At 45.7% G+C, this 23,175-nt stretch overlaps 1 protein-coding gene across 3 annotated transcripts in view; it reads right to left on the bottom strand.

Annotated features, from left to right (window-relative positions):
- Positions 1–22,218, bottom strand: part of PACRGL (parkin coregulated like) — a 33,636-nt gene extending 11,418 nt beyond the window's left edge. Inside the window, exons 1-4 of one of the 3 annotated variants that reach the window (XM_073574664.1) lie at positions 22,070–22,218; positions 20,112–20,269; positions 17,104–17,171; positions 10,016–10,106 (exon numbers count right to left, since the gene is read on the bottom strand). In XM_073574664.1, coding sequence (XP_073430765.1) covers positions 10,016–10,106; positions 17,104–17,171; positions 20,112–20,252 — 300 coding nt within the window. In that variant the 5' untranslated portion in view covers positions 20,253–20,269; positions 22,070–22,218. The other 2 variants (XM_073574663.1, XM_073574665.1) reach the window with 2 other exon arrangements.
- Between the last annotated feature and the right edge of the window lie 957 nt (positions 22,219–23,175).

Below are 23,175 nucleotides of genomic sequence, written 5' to 3'. Positions count from 1 at the left end.
AGATAGAAGACATGAGACCCTGATGAATGTGCTATTGTTCTATTCTCTACGCCACGTAACTAGGGACGTAATCCGATTTTCTTGCAATACTATTGGCTTATAAAGTAAAATGTGTCACGACGATGCTATTGGTAACTGGGTACTTTGCATAATTAAGCAAAATACTATAAAAGAGGTGGCATAATAAACGGGGTTAGCGATCTCCTTTGATCCTCCCATACAGAGACACATCTTCGTCTGGTCATTCCAGTTGCACTTGCTAGCAACACTCTGTGGATTAATTTGGAAATCACTTGGTCAACCGTGAACTGTTGGTCAACCGTGAATTTAGCCCTCCCTAAATAGCTACCTTTTCAGCTGGCTGCCCAATGTGGGGGCCCCCGAATAGGGACGGGTCTGCCCCCGGAGGACAACAAGACAAAGGACCTTCGGACCGGACACAGGTGCTGGAAAACTGGGACTGATCATCCCCCACAACAACCACGGTAAGTTGGCAGTTATACTGTTCAGACTGACCGTTGGTGTGGTTTTCCTGTGCTTGTTGCTGCAAAGAGGATCTGAGGTTTGTCCTTGATGGTGGGGTGATTCTTGGGTGGAATCATATAGAGGTGCAGTCCCGTTGGGGGCCCAGTGTTCGAACCGTACCTCATAAGGGACGGACACCCGGATTGATCAGTGATTGTGACTCTCTTTATAGTCAAAATATCCTGAAATCCAGATCACTGTTAGAATCAGGCGTGGTGAGGTCATCGAAGATTGGGTAGGATACGCAACTCAGGTATATAATATAATATATATATATATATATATATATATATATATATATATATATATATATATATATTTATTTATTTATATAACCAGAGGTGTCCGGAGGGATAGTCTGAGACGCCCTCCTCCTTTCACTGAATTTTGGGCATCCCAGAGGGCGATAGACCCTGTGGAACAAACTGAAACTGCCACTCCAGTACTGTGCACAACTGAAGTAAGGATATTTAGCTCTAAAGGTGAGAATCCGTGGAAGAAAATAATAATTTCGTGGTTTGGCACATGAATTGTGTAACGAAGGTGTTAGGAAGAACAGAGGAAGTGAATTCTGGTTGTTTCTGTTATTGCTATATTGAAGAAGGAAAAATTGTCTATTATTATGGCAAGGACTGGATGTTCTGTGGTGCAAGAAAGTGACTGTGGTATGAGAAAGTAACAGAGTAATGTGCCAGAGAGACCCCGAACGATGCATTAAAAGTAGGAAAAAAAAAAAAAAGTTTTCAGAAGAATCTAGCTCGCTCTGTGTCAGCAGGAAAAGAAAACAAAAAAAAACAAACCAGCAGCTGCTCCAGCTCTCCCTCCCACCACCGCCCCCACCGCTTCCCCCTCCAATCTCAGCCCCCACCGCAGCTGCAGGCAGATAGCTCTTCCTTATCAGTGGCACACAGCAAATTCAGCTCCCGCGCTCCAACCATACACAAATTCAGCTTCGTTACTCCAATATCTCTTCCAATCCTATGGCTGGGAACCTTACTCCCCAGATCCGCCGTGCCAATTCTCGTCTGCAATGCTGGCGCTGTGGCCGACTTGGTCACTTTCAGACAGATTGTCATACCCCCGCTGTTTTAATCGGAGTAGATGGCAGACCCAATAAACATACTCTTACAAAACCCATCCCTGTGGGACCCTTCCCCGAGGTTACTGCTAAGTTCGTAATCTCTCCCACATGTCCAGTAAATTTACTGGGGGCAGATTTATTATCACAGTTCCGCTCCAGAATACAAATCCAAAATGATGGTCAGATGGTTCTTACGTTACATAATTCTTATGCAGATGAAGACAGTGAGGAAATCTGTATTTTGCATGCCCTTCCCACGGTTATGATGACCCTGATAGGCCCAGATCCACCCCCAATATTGCCTGAGGATCAACGACTCACCCCATACCTCAGAGATACCATCTAAACTTTAGTCAAAAGGGCCAACTGATATAGGGAAAATGCCTGTAGAACCAGTAAAAGTGTTTCTCAAATCTGGTGCCCTTTTCCCAAAGTCTATCAATATCCTTTGAAATATAATCAGGAGCAGGGTCTCCAGGAACAAATACAAACGTTACTTGATAATGGTGCTCTGGTATCATGTGTTTTTCCATGTAATACGCCCTTGTTTCCTGTTAAGAAAAAGACCCCACCTGGCCAGCCCTCTGTGTATCGGCTGGTACAAGATCTACGGGCAGTCAATGCAGCTACTGTTCTGGAAACTCCAGTGGTGCCTAATCCACATACTCTTCTGTCCCAAATACCCCAGGATGCTGCTTGGTTTACTGTCATCGACCTTACCAATGCCTTCTTTAGCATTCCGTTACACCCAGATTGCCAGTTTCTGTTTGCATTCACTTATCAGGGACGACAGTTAACATGGACAGTTATGCCACAAGGGACCCAAAACAGTCCCATCCAGTTTGAAAAAAATATGAACGAGTATCTTTTGCCCTGGCAGTTAGATCACCCCCAGGTTACACTGTTTCAATATGTGGATGATCTTTTGTTGTGTGCATGAACGGAGCAGGAAGCGATTGCTGCCACTGTTAGTCTCCTCAAGTATCTCGCAGCACTGAACTGTCGGGTTTCGGCCTCGAAACTTCAGTTCTGCCTTGGTCAAGTAATATTCTTGGGTCACTGTCTTCTTCAGGGTGTCAGACACCTCACAGAAGAAAGAAAAATAGCTGTCAGCTCCCTTCCTTTCCCAAATGATGAAACTGAACTCCAGCGTTTTCTTGGACTATGTACTTATTGTCGTCAGTGGATACCTGATGCATCCCGCATAATGCAACCCCTTTACAACGCCTTGAAAGACTGTATAATGAGCTATAAGGAAAGATCACCGGTTTGTATGGAAAGCCTCCATCGTGCTTTTTCTGAGTTAAAGCGGCTCATTGCTTCCGCCCCTGCCTTGGGCATCCCGGACTATACTCGACCGTTCCATTTGTATGTGTCTGAGAATGAAGGGCATGCATCAGGGGTACTTACACAATCACATGGCAATAGGCAACGACCAGTGGGCTATTATTCGGCCCGCCTCGACCCAGTGGCCCGAGCATCACCAAGTTGCATGAGGGCAGTTCACGCCACTCATTCGTTGCTTGACAAGACTGCAGACATAATTCTTGGATATGAAACGCACATTTTTGCCCCGCATGACATTGCAGCAATACTGACACTTCAGCAACCAAGACATTTGACTGTGCAACGACACTTACGGCTGCAGTGTTCACTCCTTTTGCCTGATTATGTCAAGTTGCATCGCTGTAATACAATCAACCCCGCTACTTTACTGCCGGTCCCCAAGAAAGATGGCAGTGATGAGGATTATCTCCAACATGATTGTTCCCAACCTCTGACTGAAGAAACAGCTACTCCACCAAATGTCAGTGAGAATCCACTTCCAAATCCTGATCTGGTGTTATACACGGATGGTTCAAGATATGCTGATGAGTTTGGTAGATTCTACACGGGGTATGCTGTTACCACAGAGGACACTGTAGTGCACGCAGCTGCACTCCCGCCTTCACAGTCGGCACAAGAAGCAGAACTCCAGGCTCTGTCTACTGCATGTACTTTGGCCAAGAACAGACGGGCTAATATATACACGGACTCACGGTATGCATTTGGTATTGCTCATGATTTTGGGGCTCTATGGGCCAATTGAGGGTTTATTACTACTACTGGGACCCCAGTGAAAAATGCTGAAGCTGTTAAAACCCTCATGGACTCGATCAAATTACCTACTCAGGTGGCCATTATCAAAGTTAAGGCGCACGGTCCTAGGAACAGTCCACAGACTATTGGCAACGCAGTTGCGGATATGCAAGCAAAGCCGCTGCTCTTCTACCCGTTGAACCAACCATACCAGCTATGGTGACCACACGCTCTCAGCATAAACAGTTACAAGAAGCATTGACCCTACAAGAACCTGATGATCTACAACAGACTGAAGTTTTCTGTCGGACCCCGCGAGACCGATTAATGACGATGCAGAGAATGTCTCCAAAGGAAGAGGTGAAGCAATGGAAGACTGATGGGGCACGAATGGATAATGGTCTCTGGAAAAAGGACCAACTCGTATATCTCCCTAAGCGAATGTACCCTGCTATTGCCACATGGGCCTACAGTTGTGGCCAAAAGTATTGACACCCCTGTAATTTTGTCAGATAATACTCAGTTTCTTCCTGAAAATGATTGCAAACACAAATTATTTGGTATTACTATCTTCATTTAATTTGTCTTAAATGAAATAACACAAAAAGAATTGTCCTAAAGCCAAATTGGATATAATTCCACACCAAACATAAAAAAAAAAAAGAGGGTGGACAAAAGTATTGGCACTGTTCGAAAAATCATGTGATGCTTCTCTAATTTGTGTAATTAACAGCACCTGTAACTTACCTGTGGCACCTAACAGGTGTTGGCAATAACTAAATCACACTTGCAGCCAGTTGACATGGATTAAAGTTGACTCAACCTCTGTCCTGTGTCCTTGTGTGTACCACATTGAGCATGGAGAAAAGAAAGAAGACCAAAGAACTGTCTGAGGACTTGAGAAACCAAATTGTGAGGAAGCATGAGCAATCTCAAGGCTACAAGTCCATCTCCAAAGACCTGAATGTTCCTGTGTCTACCGTGCGCAGTGTCATAAAGAAGTTTAAAGCCCATGGCACTGTGGCTAACCTCCCTAGATATGGACAGAAAAGAAAAATTGACAAATTTCAACGCAAGATTGTGCGGATGTTGGGTAAAGAACCTCGACGAACATCCAAACAAGTTCAAGCTGCCCTGCAGTCCGAGGGTACAACAGTGTCAACCCGTACTATCCGTCGGCGTCTGAATGAAAAGGGACTATATGGTAGGAGACCCAGGAAGACCCCACTTCTTACCCCGAGACATGAAAAAGCCAGGCTGAAGTTTGCGAAAACTTACCTGAAAAAGCCTAAAACGTTTTGGAAGAATGTTCTCTGGTCAGAGGACACAAAAGTAGAGCTTTTTGGGCAAAGTCATTAACAGAGTTTACAGGAGAAAAAAAAGAGGCATTCAAAGAAAAAAAACACGGTTCCTACAGTCAAACATGGCGGAGGTTCCCTGATGTTTTGGGGTTGTTTTGCTGCCTCTGGCACTGGACTGCTTGACCGTGTGCATGGCATTATGAAGTCTGAAGACTACCAACAAATTTTGCAGCATAATGTAGGGCCCAGTGTGAGAAAGCTGGGTCTCCCTCAGAGGTCATGGGTCTTCCAGCAGGACAATGACCCAAAACACACTTCAAAAAGCACTAGAAAATGGTTTGAGAGAAAGCACTGGAGACTTCTAAGGTGGCCAGCAATGAGTCCAGACCTGAATCCCATAGAACACCCGTGGAGAGATCTAAAATTGGCAGTTTGAAGAAGGCACCCTTCTAATATCAGGGACCTGGAGCAGTTTGCCAAAGAAGAATGGTCTAAAATTCCAGCAGAGCATTGTAAGCAACTCATTGATGGTTACCAGAAGCGGTTGGTCGCAGTTATTTTGGCTAAAGGTTGTGCAACCAAGTATTAGGCTGAGGGTGCCAATACTTTTGTCTGGCCCATTTTTGGAGTTTTGTGTGAAATGATCAATGTTTTGCTTCATTCTCTTTTGTGTTTTTTCATTTAAGACAAATTAAATGAAGATAATAATACCAAAGAATTTGTGTTTGCAATCATTTTCAGGAAGAAACTGAGTATTATCTGACAACATTGCAGGGGTGTCAATACTTTTGGCTACAACTGTATATATCAAGGAAAGAATCAGGCCCTCGCACTGGTGCAAAAATTCTACTGGGGTCCGGGAATTTCCACAGTTTTGACAGCGCTCAACCGTGCCTGTAATATCTGTCAGACTTGCAATCCCGGTCAACTTCAACGTGCACTTCCGAAATATGTTGCTAAGCCCGACTATCCTTTACAAGGGAACCAGGTGGACCATATTACATTACCTAAGTCTGGAAGGTATGAATACTGTTTGGTTGTTGCTGACATGTTCTCCAGTTGGCCGGAAGCATTCTCTGTTACCAACATGACTGCAAAAACCACAACGAAGAAACTGGTGATGAAAATCATATGTAGGTACGGGGTTCCAGAAGTTGTTGAAAGTGATCAAGGCCCGGCCTTTTCTTCTCATGTGTACCAAGAAGTTCTGACAATGCTTGGATCCACTGTAGCCCTCCATACTCCGTACCACCCACAATCCAGTGGGAAAGTTGAGAGGTTGAATGGCACACTGAAGGGACAATTGACCAAAATGTTGCAGGAGACTACGGCTCCATGGCCAGAGTTCCTACCCATTGTACTATACCACATTCATACTACCCCTATTGCAAAACATGGCTTGTCCCCATATGAGATATTGTTTGGTGCTAGGCCCCCAGTTGCAAATTTCCAGCCTCAGCAGTTATCAGAAGAAACTGACCGTGCTGTTCAATATGTTATTCAGCTTAGTAAAAATCTTGCTAACACCCATGCTCTAGTTTCTTCTTCTTTTCCAGATTCAGCAGAATCCAACACCTGTCATAACCTGAAGCCTGGTGATTTGGTAGTCGTGAAAAGGCATGTCAGAAAGCACGGACTAGAACCCTTGTATGATGGTCCCTATCAAGTCCTCCTCATCACCCCTATATCAGTGAAACTAGAAGGAAGACCGACTTGGATCCACGCATCGCACTGCAAGCTGGTCAAACAAGCCAATAGAAAACAAGGGGGCATAATGTTTTGGGTTTCCACATTTTCCATATTATTATTATTGGTAGAAGTTAAAGTTAGAAGATATTCAAAGACTCAGAGATCAATATGATAAAGACAATGATCGTACTAAGGACAGTTGGTGGTCAGACACCTTCTCCTTTCTCAATCCAGCCAATTGATTTAAGGGAATTGGGGGCTGGATAGCTGGGATCTTACAGAGCTTGTTACACATTGTTGCCTGTATCCTTGTTGCATATGTGATACTAAAACTTGTTCTTTGGTGTATTTCTGTATATATTAGGAAATTCTGTACTAGGACAGCTAATGATGATACCAAAGACATCGTCACCACTGCTCTTCTCTACACCGATCTCAAAAGGTTACTTGATGAAGATGTTGAAGCCAAGCACATGGCTACCTTCAAAAGATCACCACTGTCATCAAAAAATTGTTATTTGTAAATTGTAGTATACAGGGGGGATGGGTGCGCCGCAACAGCCATGACTGATAACACAGTATCAGCCATAATAATAATAATACATTTTATTTCTATAGCGCCGACATATTCCGCAGCACTTTACATTTCAGAGGGCATTTGTACAGACAGTAGACATTACAGCATAACAATAATCACATAGATTATAACAAATACCAAGAGGAATGAGGGCCCTGCTCGCAAGCTTACAGTCTATGAGGAAAGAGGTAGACACGAAAGGTGGGTGGTAACAGTTGCCCTGATTGTATGGACCAGCCATAATGTTAAGTGTATGTGAAGACCAGTACCCCTCGAGTTTATTGCTTGGGATAGCACCTCTGATACTGTATATTAGTTAACAAAATTTATCTAGGGGGGATTGTCAAGTACAGTATTCAGTTGTACGGGACATCTTGTTCTCCAGACCTCCATTTTTGTGCTTGCGACACCATTTTGTTGTTTACGAGTTAAATTTTGTAACTAGGTGAAAGTTCACAGCTGTTATAAAACAAGACTGTTCCAGCTTGCACAAGATATAAGACCCTGATGAATGTGCTATTGTTCTATTCTCTACGTCACGTAACTAGGGACATATTCCGATTTTCTTGCAATACTATTGACCTATAAAGTAAATGTGTCACGACGATGCTATTGGTAACTGGGTACTTTGCATAATTAGGCAAACTACTATAAAAGAGGTGGCATAATAAACGGGGTTAGCAATCTCCTTTCATCCTCCCATACAGAGACACATCTCCGTCTGGTCATTCCAGTTGCTAGCAACACTCTGTGGATTAATTTGGAAATCACTTGGTCAACCATGAAGGGTTAATTTAGCCCTCCCTAAATAGCTTCCTTGTCACTACCACTCTACCCGTGCCCTCCGTTCTGCTAATGACCTGAGGTTAACATCCTCATTAATCAGAACCTCCCACTCCCATCTTCAAGACTTTTCATGTGCTGCGATATTTCTTTGGAATGCACTACCAAGGTTAATACGTTTAATCCCCACAGTTTTAAGCGTGCCCTAAAGACGCATTTGTTCAGACTGGCCTATCGCCTCAACGCATTAACCTTAAATATTCCTGTGTGGCTCATTCAAAATTTTTTACCATACCCAGGTTCCTCGCATCATGTTCTCACATGCTTTATGCATTTAATAGCCCTCTGTGTATGTACTGTTACATATTTAGACTGTTAACTGGTTCATGCAGCAACAGGAACACCTGATCTTTACACTAGGGCTGGCCCAAACAAAAACAATACAAGCAATTGTTACTATCCACCTTTCGTGTTTCCCCTTTTTCCTTATAGATTGTAAGCTTGCGAGCAGGGCCCTCATTCCTCTTGGTATCTTTTTGATCTATGTGTTAATTGCTATGCTGTAATGGTTATTGTCTGTACACGTCCCCTCTATAATGTAAAGTGCTGCAGAACATGTTGGCGCTATAGAAATAAATTATTATCGCATACTTGCAGTCACATGACCGCCCACTCTTGACGCCGACACTGGAGAACGCTGACAGCGATAATTGAGATTTACGAAGTCTGCAATCATAGAGTAACTGCAGACTTTAATCACAAACCTGGACAACACCTATAAAGGTCAGGTTTGTAAGAGGGTTCTTCTAAAGGCCCCGTTACACATAACGATGTCCCAGCGATCCCACCAACGATCCAATATGATGAGATCGCTGGGACATCGTTAGGCTGATCGCTGGTGAGCTGTCACAAGACAGCCCCTCCAGCGATCAGGACCAGCGACGCTGGTTTCTAATGTAAACATCGGGTATCTAAGAGCTGTGCGACTCCTGGCTACCCGCTGTTTACATTAGAAACCAGCGTCCCTGATCTCTTGCTGCCACACGCAGCGAAGCGTGTTGGCCAGTGGGAGACTAGCGATCGAAAAACGGCCCAGGCCGATCAAGGACGATCAGCGATACCCAGCAGGGGGGCCGGTCGCTGATCCCCGTCACACACAGTGATCTCGCTGTGGCGGCACAAAATCAGCGATCTCGCTAGCGAGATCGCTGTGTGTGACGGGTCCTTAAGTGTATATATCACAGTATTTACATATGGAGATAACAGGGCATTTGAACAAGTCCACAGAGCCATGATTAGGAGTACTGCATTGGGACTGGGGGGCTTACGAACATGAAGCACTAATAACAGCTCAGGAGCTATGATAGAGACAGAGGGAGGTGAGCAGATAACTGCTGTTTGGAATTTAATGGTATCTTAGGAGTTAACTCCTGTCCTGGAATATAATGGGGCACACGCTCATCTGCGCAGGCAATGTTGGCTGAGCTCATTGATAACCAGCTGTACACTATGTAAGACAAAAGCAGATAGAAAAAGCAAGTCAATTGCAAACTTGCTTATTTTTATGATGTCTAACTAAATAAACCAATTTAATAACATGAAAATATCCCTTTAACTGAGCCTGTCATTGCGCTCACTATGATATCTGAGAGGAAGTTTGTAATTTTTATCTGTCTTTTTCGGAGCTCTTCTCGGATGATTTATGATCACTGACCACACCAAAGTTGAAGGTGCAGAGAAAGAAAGAACTTGGAAAAAACAATCAGTGCAAAGTTTTTAATAAAACCCAATTTTGATTATTTTAGCCTCAAATAGATGCATTTAAGTAAGAAACAACATGTGCCCAGTGGCGGACATCCCCTTTATGTGTCACTGAAGGAGAGAAAATCCTGCCTGCTGCTTTGGTCAAACAAAGAAAGTTGCCACCGCTGGAGCTCTATGGAAAAATAGAGAATCCATACAGTGGAAGGGTTAGCGTACCTCAGCTAAAGTGATGAGCAGAGGGTCAAAGGGAATGGTTTCTGGAGGACGCTCCCACTGTAACCGGTGCTTCACAGAACCATGGACCAACCTATGAGGAAGAGACAAGTGCAGGAGTGAGAGGAGTAGTTATACTTAAAAGCCTACAACTTTTTAGACTGTAACTGATTGGAAAAAGCTATGACAAAATGTAAAATAACTGAAGAAAGAATCTATTAAAGGCTTATTTCCAAAGTAGAAAGTTATCCCTCATCCATAGTAATGACATAATTATCAAGGGTGGAAAGACGACGCATGTCCATCAAGTTCTCCCGATGGACGGGAATGGATAAAGGAATGGGGTAGAGGTACCGCCTTAATGTATGATCCAGTCTGCTCTAAAAAGCGAGATTTGGCCTCCTGATCCCAAGTGTCCACAAGGACTTTTTACAATTACTTAAGTATTTACACATATATAATATATATATACTGTATATATCTCAAAATCTGTAATAGCCCGCTCTATACAGATCCACAGTTCTCGCCCGATTTGGGTGAAATTTGGCATGCCCCCTCTCCACCCACAGCAGCAGAATACTGCGCACGTTACATCTCGCTAGCGTCCCCCCGTCATGAGATTGGGGCCCCCGAAGTTAGGCCCTATACATATAATAGGGAAATGTGAAGGTGAAAGTAAAAGTGCTGAGGGGAAAACAACATTTGTGACTAACAGGGACGGAATATAGTTACGGCGCAAAAGAGTCGCTGCTAAAGGGGACGCACCACCACACACAAACATTTCACAAACACCATACAAACATCACACAGACAGGTCACAAACCAACCCACAAGCACAACACCCCACAAATACCACAACACCACCCTATAAATACCACATGCACACCACACACACACGCGCGCGCACGCACGCAAGGACCACACACACTCAGATGGATGCATCCTACGCAACCGGACGAACATTACTGAGCAGCAATATTGGTCAGACGAAAGATGCCTCATAGTAAGATTGTCATTATTGCTTACTATACAGGGAGCTTTCATCACTGAAGCTGCTGAGGTAAAGTGAAAGCTGAGCTCTGATTGGTTGCTATGAGGCAGTTTTCATTACTGAGATGTGAGCTCCTTCAGGTCATAGTAATACTGTGTGAGGGCTAAATTTAACATTTTCCGTGAGTGAAGCCACGGGTACTCTACTAGTGCTATTATGTTCTAAAAAGCATCTAAGCCTTTTTTAAACCCACTGATGATTCCCACTGTGACCATCTCCTGAGTAGAGCGTTCCACAGATCAATCGGTCTTATGGTGAAGGAGACGTGCACACTCTGGAGATCGGACCTTTCTCTCTCCATGAGCAGGGAGTGCCCTCTTGTCTCGTGAGGCAGATTTACATTAGACAGTTTTTGACCATACTATTTGCGGGGGCCATTTATGTATTTGTATTTGGTTGCACTAGCGCTTTGTAAAGTGGCAGCATTACATCCCCGTCCCGTGAGTCCAAGTGTTGTCGAATACATGACAAGAGCCTGGTGGCTTTAGAAGCTGATGATTGCCATTGTGATCTACAAGTAGACAAGAATCCTTATATTTCTCCTCCCCCTAGAACAGGCGATGCCCACATATTATTAATGCCGAGGTGCATAACTTTACATTTCTCCACATTGAACCTTCACGCCCAAGTGAATGCCTAAACAGTGCTCAGTCTGCCAGAAACTTAGGAACATCTTTCATAGACTGCACTAGATTACATCGCTTGGTGTTATCTGTAAAGATTGAAAGATGCTCCCATCTGCAGGTACCTTATCACATATGTCTTTATGCCTACTGACACGTTGTTTAATCCTGCTAAATGAATAAATTATTGCACTTCATTCAAGACTGATATTGAGTGTGGTCGCCTCTTATCTACTGTAAGTTATATAATCACAGACAGTGCTGCCCCCATCTCTTAATGTTAATTATACAGTTGTGTGAAAGTGTTTGCCCCCTTCCTCTTCATGATTTCCTATTCTTTTGCATGTTTGTCACATTTAAATGTTTCAGATCACCAAACAAATTTAAATATTAGACAAAGATAACACAAGTAATCATAAAATGCAGTTTTTAATTGAGGGTCTTTACTATTAAGGGGAAAAGAAATCCAAACCTACAGAGCCCTGTGTGAAGAAATGATTGTCTCTCCCACTTAAAACATAAAATCACTGTGGGTTATCTGAAACATTTAGGTGTGACAAACATGCAAAAGAATAGGAAATCAGGAAGGGGGAAACACTTTTTTAAACAACTGTATATTCACAGATAGTATTGCCTCCCCATCCCTCCTTGTAAACTACACTGTTGAAAAAAAAATAAAGGGAACACTTAAACAGCACAATGTAACTCTAATCACACTTCTGTGAAATCAACCTGTCCAGTTATGAATGAACACTGATTTCTCCTGCTGTTGTGCAAATGGAACAGACAACAGGTAGAAATGATCGGCAATTATCAAGACAAGCTCTATAAAAGAAGTGGTTCTGCTGGGGTGACCACAGACCATTTCTCTGTTCTCCTTTTTGGCTGTTTTGGTCACTTTTGCATTTTGTCACTGCTCTCACCATTGGAGGTACTGTACAGTAGTATGAGGCAGTGTCTGCAATCCACAGGAGTTGCTCAAGTAGTGCAGCTCATCCAGGATGGCACATCAATGTGAGCTGTGGCAAGAACGGTAGCTGTGTCTTTCAGCACCATATCCAGAATATGGAACAGATACCAGGAGACAGGCCAGTACACCAGGAGATGTGGAATGGGCTGTAGGAGGGCAACAACCCAGTAGCAGTACCGCTACCTCCTCATTTGTGCAAGAAGGAACAAGAGGAACAGTACCAGAGCCCTGCAAAACAACCTACAGCAACCACTAACATCCATGTGTCTGCTCAAACTGTCAGAAACAGACTCCGTGAGGGCAGTATGAGGGCCCGACGTCCATAAGTGGGTGTTGTGCTTACAGTCCAACACCATGCAGGGCAATTGGCATTTGCCTGAGAACACCAAGATTGGTTGATTCGAAATTGGCGCCCTGTGCTCTTCATGGATGAGAGCAGGTTCACATTGAACACATGTTCCAGAGTTTGGAGACGCCGTGGAGCACATACTGCTGCCTGCAACATCCTCCAGCATGACTGGTTTAGCAATGGTTCAGTAATTGTTATGAATGAGTCACTGAGGAGGAAAAAACAAAAACAAGCTAAGCCCCAGAAAACCAGAGAGGTTGGTAACTAAGCGGATTGCAGACCCCTGATCCTATCCACACAACTAGCAGTAGCCGTGGAGCGTACCTACGATGATCCTAGACGCCTCGTCACAGCCGGAGACCTAAATAAGCCTAAAGCAAGAAAGGGGAAATCTAAACTGCCCCAGAGCAGACCCCAAAGCAATAGACAGCCCCCAAACATGTATTGTCGGTGAGACAAGATGAAAACACAAACACAGATAGAAAAATAGGCTGAGCAAACGATGGAGCCCACACTAACTAGAAAGGACAGGAAAGGAAAGATGCTGTCTGCAATCACGCACAAAACCCTGCCAAAAAATGTCCAACACTTTCTAATAACAAAAACCCTGAAGTCGCTAGACTTCAATTCCCTATATCAGCACTCTGGTATATTCTGAAGACAAAGCAAAAAGAGACCAATCTGATCAGGGACAAAAAGCAAACTGGCATAAACAGAGACATAAGAATGGAAATTCAGCACAGCCCCAGCAGGGGCTGGCTGACCACAAAAACTGAGTAAACCAGACCAAATCTCATGTGAAAAAATAGCAGAGCACACTTAGCTTGAGAAGGCAGGAACAGAACTGGAAACCAGAACCTCAGGGCAGGAAAAAAATCACCAGCACAAAATTAGGGAGTCTGCTGTCTTAAATCCAGTCAGAGACTCCTGATGTCCAATCACAGTCCTCCTCCTCAGGTGGCAGGTCAGCTTCATTACCTGCTGTCACCACCAGAGGGAGCCCGGATGGAGAACTCACGACTCCTCTGTCAACACAGCCAGCTCCACCACCCTCACCAGAAGCCAGAGGTAAACCAGAAAATGAGTTCACAACAGTAATGGTGTAGGGAGGCATTTCTTTGGAGCACCGCACAGCCCACCATGTGCTCGCCAGAGGTACCCTAACTGCTATTAGGTACCAAGATGACATCCTCAGACCCATTGTGAGACCATATGCTGGTGCACTGGGTCCTGGGTTCCTTCTGATTCATGACAATGCTAGGCCTGAGGTGGCTGGAGTGTGTCAGCAGTTCCTGCATCATGAAGGCATTGAAGCTATGGACTGGCCTGCCCATTCTCCAGACCTGAATCCAATTGAGCACATCTGGGACATTGTGTCTCATTCCATCCACCAGCACCACGCTGCACCACAGACTGATACTTTAATCCAGTGGACAAAGAGACCGCCCCAAAGAATTAACACGGAAAACCGTGAACGACAAACAACCTATATAAGAAACAAATCCTTCAATGGACTTTTTTCAAATAAAAATACATTTTTATTGAACAATGTCATAACAAATTTAAAATGGGATAATGACACACAGAAAAACCAATGCAAAACATTGTGCGGGAGGAAAAGTTTTTTGCCCTATATGTAATAGTAAATGCCAAAGCCCAGATTTCCAAAAAAATAATACAAACAATAATAAAGATTAGAACAAGTGGGATTTGGAAGTCACAAAAAATAACTAAGAGCTCAAAAACAAATCCAAAAGGACAAATTATGGGGTTAAATATTTATGCAATTTTGCAGATGAGAAAATGCACCAATTATTGTTCCATAGATATAGCCCAGAGAAACTACCTAAAGCTGAATTTTTTGCACACCATGGCCAAACGATATATAAATAATCCACATGAAATGAAACAATAGTAACACAGCTAGAATAATAATCAAAGGGCTAAAAAGGTGCAAATATTTATCCAGTGTCCAGGACCGCCACAACGTACCCCCTTGACGTGCGTTTCGATTTTCTTCCTCAGAAGGGGTGCACTATTGTTTCATTTCATGTGGATTATTTATATATCGTTTGGCCATGGTGTGCAAAAAATTCAGCTTTAGGTAGTTTCTCTGGGCTATATCTATGGAACAATAATTGGTGCATTTTCTCATCTGCAAAATTGCATAAATATTTAACCCCATAATTTGTCCTTTTGGATTTGTTTTTGAGCTCTTAGTTATTTTTTGTGACTTCCAAATCCCACTTGTTCTAATCTTTATTATTGTATGTATTATTTTTTTTGGAAATCTGGCCTTTGGCATTTACTATTACATATAGGGCAAAAAACTTCCTCCCGCACAATGTTTTGCATTGGTTTTTCTGTGTGTCATCATCCCTTTTTAAATTTGTTATGACATTGTTCAATAAAAATTTATTTTTATATGAAAAAAGTCCATTGGAGGATTTGTTTCTTACATAGGTTGTTTAATACTTTAATCCAGGTCTGGGAGGAAAACATCCGCCGCCTCATCAGGAGTGTGCTCAGACATTCCAGGGAGGTCATACAGGCATGTGGAGGCCACACACACTACTGAGCATCATCTCCTTGTCCTGAAGTTGGATCAACCTGTCATTTGATTTTCCACTTTGATTTTGAGTATTATTCCAAATCCAGACCTCCACGGGATATTACCGTATATACTCGTGTATAAGCCGACCCCCCTAATTTTGTCACAAAAAACTGGGAAAACTTATTGACTCGCGTATAAGTGAAGGGTGCACAGTGAGTGGCCCCAGTTTTGCTGCACAGTGAGTGGCCCCAGATAATGAGGACACTGAGTGGCCCCATCATGTTGCTGCTGCTGCCTCCGTTACAAAAAAAACAAAAAAAAACTGTAGACTCACCTCCGTCGCTGCCCATCAGCGTTGCCGCCGGCTCTGCAGTGACTGTTCAGGCAGAGGGCGCGTACTAACTACGTCATCGTGCCCTCTGACCTGAATGTCACTGCAGAGGACACAAGACAGCAGAGCGACGCGCAGCGCTGGAACGGGGACAGGTGAATATGTTCCCCCCGTTCATACTCACCCCCTCCTGGCGCTCGTCTCTGCAGCCCCCCGGCTTGTTTCAGTCCAAAAACATGGGCTGAAAATCTCGGCTTATACACGAGTATAAACGGTACTTTTAATTTACATTGATCATGTTTATGTTTTATTGTTCTCAATGCATTCCACTATGTAATGAATAGAGATTTGCAACTGGAATATTTCATTCAGTGATATCTAGGATATGGTATTTTAGCATTCCCTTTATTTTTTTGAGCAGCGTATACACTATTTGTTAGGCAATCCCTGCATGTTTTGTGGTTGTTGAACAGCTGCGAAACATGCAGGAGCGGGGAATCAAACATATTATTTGAGCACGCAGAAGTCACTCAGTTCGCACCCGAGCATGCTCAGATAACACTTTATACGATACAAGTTTGGTTAGCACCCGAGCATGCTCAGATAACACTTTATACGATGCAAGTTTGGTTAGCACCCGAGCATGCTCAGATAACACTTTATACGATGCAAGTTTGGCTACCACCCGAGCATGCTCAGATAACACTTTATATGATGCAAGTTTGGTTACCACCCGAGCATGCTCAGATAACACTTTATGCGATACAAGTTTGGTTAGCACCCGAGCATGCTCAGATAACACTTTATAGGATGCAAGTTTGCTCATCACCACTACTGACACGTTCCCACAACATATCAGAAAATTACAAGAACTTTCAGAAACCTTGGAAACATTAATGAATCCACAGGAAACAAGTTGCATATTTAACAATGATAAAACTGGTAACTTGGCCGATTCTCCCAACATTAAAAAACAAACAAAAAAAAACAAAAAAAAAAAAAAAAAAAAAAAAAACAGTTCCTGACCATGGAGTGAACAGGAGCAAAGACGATGCAGTTAATTATTGGGAGAAGGAATTCACTGTGCAGGAGCCTCCGAGATATTGCAACACATGACGAGGACTCAGGTCCCTTAGAACTCAGATGATCGCCGCCGACAACTTCTTTAATGTAAAGTTCTGCCTGTGTAGAAACTTGAAGCTGGGGACGTTACCTGCAGGGAATGCCTCCTTTAGAATATATCGCTGCAAATGCGGAGGACGAGCGCTGCGTGTCAGCAAACTGCAAGCAAAAAGGCACAAATTAATACTGAAAAATGTCATCCTCGTGCTGCCGAGACCATCGGCAACATCTCAGATTTTTACAATGGATTTTAGCATTTGCAATAAATATCCATAAGGGAATCTGAAGCAGATGTGACTCACGTGGTATGTACTCCTAAAGGCTGTCAGCTGTTTTGCTGAACCATCTGATGTAGAGGTAGAGACCCTGATTCCAGTGATGTGTCACTTACTGGGCTGCTTCGTGCAGCTTTGGCAAAATCCCTGTTTTTCTGCTGAAGATGCAGCAGTGCTATGAACGCTGAGCTCTGTATAACCCCGCCCACACCACTGATTGACAGCTGTGTGCACTGTGCGTTGTCAGCAAGCTGCCAATCAGTGGTGGGGGCGGGGTTATACAGATTAGCTGGACTGCTGTGCACGCGACACCTAGTCCTCTGATGATAATGTCCTGCCGAGAAAACACTGATAGTATTGAAACTACAGCACACAGCCTAATAAATGACACATCCCTAGCATTAGGTTCTCTGCCCCTACATTACGCTGTGCTCAGATTATATAGCAAAAACCTTCTGACGGATTCCCTTTAATGTTTCACTTCCCATTTCTAACTGTGTAGAGCGCAGTATGCAGTAACTTTACTGCTTTTATTCAGAATTTCAGTAAACTCATCCCAGATTCATATCATGAGCTGGTTTCCAAATCCTGCGGAAACAGACGATTTATTGTTACTCTGTTGTCAGGCATCACAGTTCACCTGAGCGCCCACAACACAATGTCTCAGTTTAAAGGGTCGCTCGTAGTGATGTCTGTCCTCTCAGTCGAGAGAATCGGGGCTATAATACTAATGATAGTCGGATCAAACTCTTGTCAGAGCTCGATCCAAGTGTCACCCTAGTGTCATCCGATCCTCTCGCATGAGAAAATCCCAGCACAGGCGTGGAGAAGAAAGAGAACTTAATTTCTCCATTGCTGCGGCTGTCGGGCTGCAATCGGATGACATCTGAGTGCAGTCCGATGTTTTGCATGCATCCACAGACTAGTGTAAGTGTGTGAGATCTGATCGGACCACTTGCAGCATGCTGCGATCATATGATCGTGCCAAATCGTGTTATAGGCTAGTGTGAGCAGAGCCTAACAATGAGGGTCAAAAGCCTAAAATAAGGATACAATGCTCGCCCTGTGAGAAGCCAATGCTTCTCTGTTAGCTCTCTGCTCCTCCTCCTCACACATTGTGCCTGCTGATCCACCACCCCTCGCTGAGGTTGTGATCTAGTGATTGAGGGGTCCTACAGGAGGGGCCCCGAGCGACCACAGTGATCATCTGTTCTGTGGACAGGAGATAGTCGGACTTGATTCAGTATAGCATTGAGTAATGTAGCAGCGACTTAAAAGACATTTATCACCTGACCACAATATACAGGAGATGATATACACCTGACTGTAGGGGCCACATTAAAGTGCAGGTCCCAAGCCCCCCGGACCTCCTCAGTGCATGATCAGAGTGAAAAGAAAAAAGTGGTTTGGTACCGTGTTAGCAAGTAGAAATAATATATAAAGTGCTCTCAGTGAGAGAAACAAAATAGGAATCTTGTGGATATGATACCTTTTAATGGCTAACAAATAAAAGTAGTAAAGACAACAAAAATAATACAGACAAAAAAAAACATTTACCTGTGGCTAAACATTTCTGTGATCCAGGACACAACATAACCAATATGAAAGTTGTAATTTTAAAAGGCAATTTTAAATCACAGAAGCATCGAAGGGTGTGGGAACACAAATTCATTACAATCTTTGATTCTATTCACACAGGACTCAATTTGTCAGAAGGTTTTATGGCCCATTACCATATCTGAGCTATTTCATCCAAACAGCCCTTTGATCTCACAGAACTTTCACACCCCTTATGTAATCTTAACTAATTAAGGATTCTCTCTTCTAGCTCAGTATTTGTTTATTGAAATGTCCATGTATCACACCAGCATGTGCTTTAAACTGTATATAAATAAGGTTTCTTCAAATATTTTGCTATATCAGCCTGATGAAAAATATTTTGCTATATCAGCCTGATTGTCCCGAAAGATTGCTTTGTAACATCATTTACTATTGTTAGCCATTAAAATGTATCATATCCACAAGATTCCTATTTTGTTTCTCTCACTGAGAGCACTTTATATATTTGATCAGAGTGAAGCATGGAGTAATCAATTAAACGTCTACGGGGCCGAGAAAGACAGCGGAGAACAGCGCTTGGCTGTCGGCCTCGGCCCCATAGATGCCGATACTCGACCCCTGCTCCTCCTGCAGTCCTGAGGAAGATCAGCAGTCCCAGAGGTCACACCTACCACCTGTCCTGTGCTCAGGGGCTTTATGGAAACCCCTTTATCAGCTTCCCACAGCTGACAGTTTTCAGCTTTTCCTCCCCTGCTTCCATGACCCACCGCTTTTTCTGTCGGCAGAGCTGTAAGCGGCCTCGTTTTATTCCAGGAGACCGTTCACATAACGGGCTGAAAAATAAGAGAAAAACTCCAAGTGTAAAATAGTGAAAAAAATGCTTCCATTATTTTGGGGTATTTTGTTTATATTGCATTAATTCACAGTATTGTGACAAGCCGTGGATTGGTGGGGGTCTGACTGCTGGGACCTGCAATGAGACTTGCAGAAAGGGCAATGTTTAACCCTACGAGACACTTATATCCCCGTTATAAGATGGAGCGGCAGGTTGGATGCTGGACCGCCGCTCCATTTATTCTTGGCAGCTTCATAGGGAAAGAATGGGCATCTGCACCACAGAGTTCCCCATTCTGCCGATCCGTGCGGATACAAGTGGTCGGACCCCCCACCCATTAACAAGTTATCACTGATCCCATGGATAGGGGATGACTTGTCTTCACCAGCGGTTACACAGCAGTGATTGGAGCTTTCTTCAGCCGCTCACCGGGTCTATCGTCTTGGGGTTCAGCTTGTCGCTTGGTTTCGCCCGACTTGCTCCAGCCGGGGCTGCAGATGTTGAGGGCGCCGAGGTCGTCTTACTTCTCGTGGCTGCACTCCTGCATTGGGCTCTGGAGGACGCTGACATTTTATTACCATAATGTTCTACGAAAAAAAAGAGAAGACGTTCACATAAAGAAGACACCGGTAAAGGACGTATCACTACATCCCGCTGCACACACAGGAGCCTCTGGCTTCAGCTCTTCCACGCGCAGCCTCCGCCGGCACCAGTACCACACGCCGGAGCCTCCACCGGCACAGAGACCAGGCCAGAGCCTCCGCCGGCACCACTACCACACGCCGGAGCCTCCACCGGCACTGAGATCACGCTCGAGCCTCCACCGGCACAGAGACCAGGCCAGAGCCTCCGCCGGCACCACTACCACACGCCGGAGCCTCCGCCGGCACCACTACCACACGTCGGAGCCTCCGCAGGCACCACTACCACACGCCGGAGCCTCCGCAGGCACCACTACCACACGCCGGAGCCTCCGCAGGCACCACTACCACACGCCGGAGCCTCCGCAGGCACCACTACCACACGCCGGAGCCTCCGCAGGCACCGAGATCACGCTCGAGCCTCCACCGGCACAGAGACCAGGCCAGAGCCTCCTCCGGCACCAGTACCACACGCCGGAGCCTCCGCCGGCACCAGTACCACACGCCAGAGCCTCCGCCGGCACCAGTACCACACGCCAGAGCCTCCGCCGGCACCAGTACCACAATGCCAGAGCCTCCGCCGGTACCAGTACCACAATGCCAGAGCCTCCGCCGGTACCAGTACCACAATGCCAGAGCCTCCGCCGGTACCAGTACCACAATGCCAGAGCCTCCGCCGGCACAGAGATCACGCTCGAGCCTCCACCAACACCAGTACCACACACCGGAGCCTCTGCCAGCACCAGTAACACACGCCGGAGCATCCACCGGCACCGAGATCACGCTTGAGCCTCCACCGGCACAGAGACCAGGCCAGAGCCTCCGCCGGCACCAGTACCACACGCCGGAGCCTCCACCGGCACAGAGACCAGGCCAGAGCCTCCGCCGGCACCAGTACCACACGCCGGAGCCTCCACCGGCACAGAGACCAGGCCAGAGCCTCCACCGGCACCAGTACCACACGCCGAAGCCTCCACCGGCACAGAGACCAGGCCAGAGCCTCCACCGGCACCAGTACCACACGCCGAAGCCTCCACCGGCACAGAGTCCAGGCCAGAGCCTCCACCGGCACCAGTACCACACGCCGAAGCCTCCACCGGCACAGAGTCCAGGCCAGAGCCTCCAACCGGCACCAGTACCACACGCCGAAGCCTCCACCGGCACCGAGACCAGGCCAGAGCCTCCGCTGGCACCGGGATCACACTCAAGCCGTCACCGAGACCATGCCGGAGCGAGGGATAACCATATTATATGTCAATAACGTCGTAGACGCATCAACAAGTGACACAAAAAGGTTCCAGCCATTTATAGGGCAGGAGAGGCGCAATCATAGAGGCCAAAAAGGGACAACTGCTGCAAGAGGACTGAGCTCCAGACGGCAGAATAACAGGCGGATACATGGCGCCACTGCTTATAGTCAGGCAGCCATTCCAAAGAGAAGGAAGCCCCCATACTCAGCCACAGTTCACATTCCGGGGTCTGGGAAAGCTGTGTCCGACCACCATAATGGCGGCCATATTGGTAATCCCCCCACCGTCCAGGAGACTTATAGCACAGATCACATTCCTGCACGCCAGGCCGCTCCCGCCTCCCTGTACCGATCCGCCGCTATCTCCGGTACTTACAGGGCCTGTGTCAGGACTGGCAGCTTCAAGCTACAGCACAAACCTCCTCAGTTACCATAGAAACCACCGGCGCGCTACGGCAGCCGGAGAGGGACAGAATACCCCGGATGGCGCTGCTCACCTGCACTGTCCTGTGTTACCCTGCGGAAGGAGACAGAGGTGAGGCCCCGCGGCTGCAGGTGACGGAAGGCCGGAGCTCAGCCTGCCTGACTGCTGATGCTGCAGATTATGTCCTGATGATAACTTGTTGTTGTTTTCTAGCAGCGACCAGAAATTTCTTCCTTCTTGTTCTCTACTTATAAAGGGAACCTGTCACCCCCCAGGCATTTTTAAGTACACGAGCCCCCTTGTGCAGCACTAATGCTGCATTATGTCGAGGCGGCTCTGTTACTTAGCTTCCCTTCCACCGCAGAAATAATCGCTTATAAAATTGTTCAAAAATACCTGAATTCTGACCGGGGGGCAGGTCTTTCCCCCTCTGACAGACGCCTCGCATCCATCACTCATTTCGTATTTGGCGATGCCTCCTCAGTTTTCTTTTGAACTGCGGCGCCTGCGCTGTACTATATCTTCTTGGGCATGCGCAGTCAGCGCTGCCCGTGCTCTCAGATCACATCCCGGCCTTCATAACGCGCGGCCACAGATCCCGCTCCGCAGACGCTTATGATTTATTCACACTGCGGGGCTGGGAATCTCGGGCATGAGAGCCGCAGAGAACTACTGCGAGGCGTCTGTCAGAGGGGGAAAGACCTGCCCCCCCCTATCAAAGTTCAGGTATTTTTGAATAATTTTATAAACAATTATTTCGGCGGTGGAAGGGAAGTTAAGTAACAGAGCCACCTTGACAGAATGCAGCACAAGTTCTGCACAAGGCGGCTCTTTTGCTTAAAAACACCTGGGGGGTGACAGGGTCCATTTAATTAAAAAAATGGTGACAGCAAATGTAAGGGTCCTAAAGTGGTCCCACAGCCTGCACACAGTGTCTGCCACTGATGACACCCCACATACAGCGCCTGACACTGATCACACCCCACATACAACGCCTGACACTGATCACACCCCACATACAGCGCCTGACACTGATCACAGCCCACATACAGCGCCTGACACTGATCACACCCCACATACAGCGCCTGACACTGATCACACCCCACATACAGCGCCTGACACTGATCACACCCCACATACAGCGCCTGACACTGATCACAGCCCACATACAGCGCCTGC

Source organism: Dendrobates tinctorius, unplaced genomic scaffold, assembly GCF_039654945.1.
Source record: "Dendrobates tinctorius isolate UK_male_01 unplaced genomic scaffold, ASM3965494v1 ptg000039l, whole genome shotgun sequence".
NCBI classification, from domain to species: Eukaryota; Metazoa; Chordata; class Amphibia; order Anura; family Dendrobatidae; genus Dendrobates; species Dendrobates tinctorius.
This window is presented reverse-complemented; position numbering and strand designations above follow the sequence as displayed.